This window comes from Crocuta crocuta, unplaced genomic scaffold (assembly GCF_008692635.1).
Source record: "Crocuta crocuta isolate KB4526 unplaced genomic scaffold, BGI_CrCroc_1.0 scaffold306, whole genome shotgun sequence".
Lineage (NCBI taxonomy): Eukaryota > Metazoa > Chordata > Mammalia > Carnivora > Hyaenidae > Crocuta > Crocuta crocuta.
The window spans coordinates 381,279-385,455 of record NW_027529630.1 but is presented as its reverse complement, the minus strand read 5'-3'; the positions used below and the strand labels follow the sequence as shown (position 1 = coordinate 385,455).

General features: G+C 46.6%; 1 protein-coding gene across 1 annotated transcript; it reads right to left on the bottom strand.

Annotated features, from left to right (window-relative positions):
* Window positions 1-2,651: 2,651 nt before the first annotated feature.
* Window positions 2,652-3,958, bottom strand: LOC144230047 (olfactory receptor 52E8-like). The gene is given in 3 exon segments (XM_077762265.1): window positions 2,652-2,711; window positions 2,714-3,730; window positions 3,941-3,958. Coding segments are annotated over 3 exon segments (1,095 nt in total).
* Window positions 3,959-4,177: the final 219 nt, after the last annotated feature.

Below are 4,177 nucleotides of genomic sequence, written 5' to 3'. Positions count from 1 at the left end.
TGTGGGAGTCCTCTGTGCTTCCTGGATTTTGATGTCTGTGTCTTTCCCCAAGTAAGGAAGGTTTTCCACTATGATTTGCTCACATAACCCTCTACCCCTTTTTCTCTCTTTTCATCTTCTGGGACCCCTGTGATTCTGATGGTGTTCCTTTTTTTAAATTTTTTAAAATGTTTTCTTTATCTCTGAGAGAGAGAGAGACAGCCTGAGCTGGGGAGGGTCAGAGAGAGAGGGAGACACAGAATCCGAAACAGACTCCAGGCTCTGAGCTAGCTGTCAGCACAGAGCCCAATGTAAGGCTCGAACCCACCAACCGTGTGATCATGACCTGAGCTGAAGTCAGATGCTCAACCGACTGAGCCACCCAGGTGCCCCTGATGGTGTTCCTTTTTAATGAGTTACTGATTATTAAATCATGTTCTTTTGCCTTAGTCTCCCTATTTTTTTCTGCTTCATTATTCTCCATAAGTTAGTCTATATTGCTGATTCACTGCTCTGCTTCCCTTGCTGACGTGGCATCCATTCAAGATTGCAGCTCAGTTATAGCTTTTTTATTTCATCCTGACTAGTTTTTACTTCTTTCATCTGCGCAGGAAGGGATTGTAATCTATTTTCAACCCCAGCTAGTATTCTTATTATCATGATTCTAAATTCTGGTTCAAACATCTTGCTTGTATCTGTGTTAAGTTCCTGGCTGTCGTTTCTTCCTGCTCTTTCTTTTGGGTTGAATTCCTTTGTTTCATCATTTTGAAGGAAGAAAAGGAATTAATGAGGTAAAAAAAAAAAATCAAAATTAAAAAAATAAAAACAACACACACACACAAATCAAATCATGCTAGATCCTAGGTGTGTTTTGGTCTGGTGTTGAAAAGAGCTTGAGAGAAAAAAAAGGACAAAAAAAATTTTGAAAATTTGAAAAAATGAATAACATGAAATAGAATAAAATGAGATGATGGAAATAAAAGAGAAGTTCAAATATTTACCAAAAAAGTTAAACATAGTAGAAAAAATGTTTTAAATAATTGAAAATAAAAATAAATTTTTTCTTTCTGTATTCAAGAAAAAGAAACAAAAAAGGAAAAAATTTCGATATATGGACCAGCAAACAGACTGAAATATGATTGAAATTACATCATTTTCCCCTAGAAAGTCAAACTATTAAGCACTTTATATTGTGTAAACTAAGCAGGTGGAGAAACTTGTTTCTGAAAAGTGCGGTTGGCCCAGGTGGGTGGGTCTTAGTGTAACAGCTCCATTCTCCACTAGATGGCGTTGCTTAGCTTACTGGGGTCGATTGTTGTAGAGCATGTAGGTGTGTATGCGCATGCGCGGGAGGGTGGAAATGGCGTCACCCAGTTGCTCAGTGTCTCCTGTGGTAATTCTCTTCTCCCGGGTTGGCAATCTGCACCCCTCCTTTGTTTCTGGCCTCAGTCCACTCCCTGCTTTTACACGGTCTGTGACCAAGCCATCAGGTTGCCAGGCAGCAACTCCCTCCAGAGTTTTATCCCAGATACAGCTGTTTCCCGACCCCTCGCTTCTGGGGAACTGTGGCTTTGACCCGTTTCGCCTCTGTGCGGGAGAGTCTCACCATGTTGGGGCAGCACCCAGGAACGTTCACAGAACTGTGCTGCTGTTGATACCCAGAGACTGCAGCTGGGTGCCAGCCCGCCCCAGGAAAAGTTCATGCGATTGCATAGCAGCAGTGTTTCAGGGATTATGGAAAATCACAACACACATCTGGCACCGGGCTTCACCCTTAAGGACCTTGTTCCAGCACCAGTGAATGTGGTTGTTCTCTGGGGTCTGCTGTGATGTTTGCCTATGGGGGCCACACAGCCTCTACCCAGAGTCATCCCAGCAGGGCAACCGCCTCTCCTGGTGTGGCCCAAGGACCTCTGGACTTCACTCTGCTCCTGGGGATTCGCCCTTCTCAACAGAGCACTGCCAGGTATCAGGCTCCAGTTTCAGACTCTGTGATCCCCCTGTTTATAGAGTTTTAATGGAACTTAAACTCACCTTTCTCCTTTCTCCCTTTTTAGTTCAGTCCCTGTGGCTGTTTACACTTTTCCACTTTCTCTCCAGCTGCTGGGGAGGAGGGTGCTTTCCTGGTACTCTCCCCTGGTCTCTGTCCTCTCTCTGCAAGCAAAAACAGCTCCCTGTCCTCTGCGGCTTCTTTCTCCCCCAGTTCACCTCTCCATGCCTCATACCTGCTGAGTTCTGTGGTTCAGGTTGTGCAGATTGTTGTGTTAATCCTCAAATCAGTTTTCTAGGTGTGCAGGATGGTTTAGTGTTGATTTGGCTGTACTTCATGGACCTGATACACACGCATTAAAAACTTCCATGCTGTTCTGCTATCTTGGCTCCTCCCCCCCATAAATCCAAATATTAACTGGGGCTTTCTCAGGAGTCAGGGGGAAGAGGACAAAGAAACTAAACAAAGATAATTAGGGAAAAGCAATTTTATTATTGGAATGGAAATAGAAAAAGCATTCTAAGAATTTAAAAAGCAGTAGTTGGCCAACAGTGGATCTTCTCTTGAATCCATAATCTCATGATTTCAGTCTGTCCCTCAGTGATGCCTGCTTATTTCTTATTCCCAGAAGTCACAGCCCCAACTTCCTCTCACTGATGAAGTCCTCTCCTATCACTTCCTCTCAGTAATAAAGTCCTCTCACTGTGGCAGTTGCCCCTCCACTCTCATATTCTGCCGTCTCTTTGGCTTCTCCCCAACTTCCTGGGCTGATTTCTTCCCATATAGCATCTTTTCCACATGTTGCCGGATCTCCATGGTTCGCATCCCATAAATGACCGGATTCAAGGCTCCGGGGAGCAGCAAGTAGATGGCACTGAGCAGGTTCTGGACATCCTGAGACACAGTCTTGGCCACTCGGAAGACAATGGAGGTGGAGAGACCAGAGAGGTAGATAGTGAGGATGACCAATAAGTGGGAGCCACATGTGTGCAAGGCCTTGGCTCAGGCTCCCTTGGAAGAGATCCGGAAGGCAGCATAGATGATGCGGGTGTAGGAGGTCCCTAGCAGGGCTAGATCAAAGATCACAGTGACCAACCGCATGGCCAGTCCTAACCTATTGTTGAAAGTCAAGTCTCCACAAGCTATGCTCAGCAGTGCAATGTACTCACAGGCAAAGTGTCGAATCACCATTGTCTGACAAAATCGAGCTCGTGACGTTAGCACCACCAAAGGCACTGCCACTCCCAGGCTCCGTGTCAGGGCCAGAATGGCCAGGACATGGAGCAGGCGGGAAGTCAGCAGATCAGTATAGCGGAGTGGGTGACAGATGGCTACATAGCGGTCTAGGGCCATGGCCAGCAGGAGATTGTAGTCCAGAAGGAGAGTGAAGTAGATAAAGAACATCTGGGCCAGGCAGCCACGCAGTGACATGGGGTTAGTATAATGCACAAAGCCCTCCAGCATTTTGGGCATCACGGCTGTGGCAGCACAAATGTTGACAGCCAGGAGCAGGGCGATGAGCATGTACATGGGCTGATGCAGGCTCCGCTGGGCCATCACCGTGTGGATGACCAGGGCATTGGCAGAGATGATCATCACATAAAGGAAGGTAAGAGGCAGGAGCAGGAGGGGCCGCCACTCTCGCAATCCAGGGAAGCCCACCAGGAAGAAGTTGGTGTAGGAGATGTTGAAGGCACTCGTATCTCCATCATCACCCGTTAGCTTTGGCCTTGGGTTGGCCCCAGGAGTGGGGATCAGAGACTGTTAGGACAAAATGGTCAATGGAAGAAAGCCTATTTCTATTTTAGGGCCTGAGAGGTTTGTGATGAGGGTCCACCTCTTCATGTACATATGTCTATTACTTTGGGGCACAGAAGGTGCTATGCCAGGTGTTACAGAAGCTACAGAGGTGAACAGACATTCCTTGTCCTCAGGGAGCTCTTGGCCTGTGTGTGTGAAATGTAACCTTACAAGATCCTTGTTTATCATGATGTTCCAGGTATTTAATTGCTGAGCAAGAGATTAGGAGGAAAAGTAGGTGTGGTACATGAGGGAAAAGAAAATGTAATGGGGGGGGAGCTGGGGGATTCAGTCAGTTAAATATCTGACTTCAGCCCAGGTCTGTGGGTTTGAGTCCTGGGTCAGCTTTCAGTGCAGAGCCTGGAGCCTGCTTCTGATTCTGTCTCCCTCTCTCTGACTCTCCCCTGA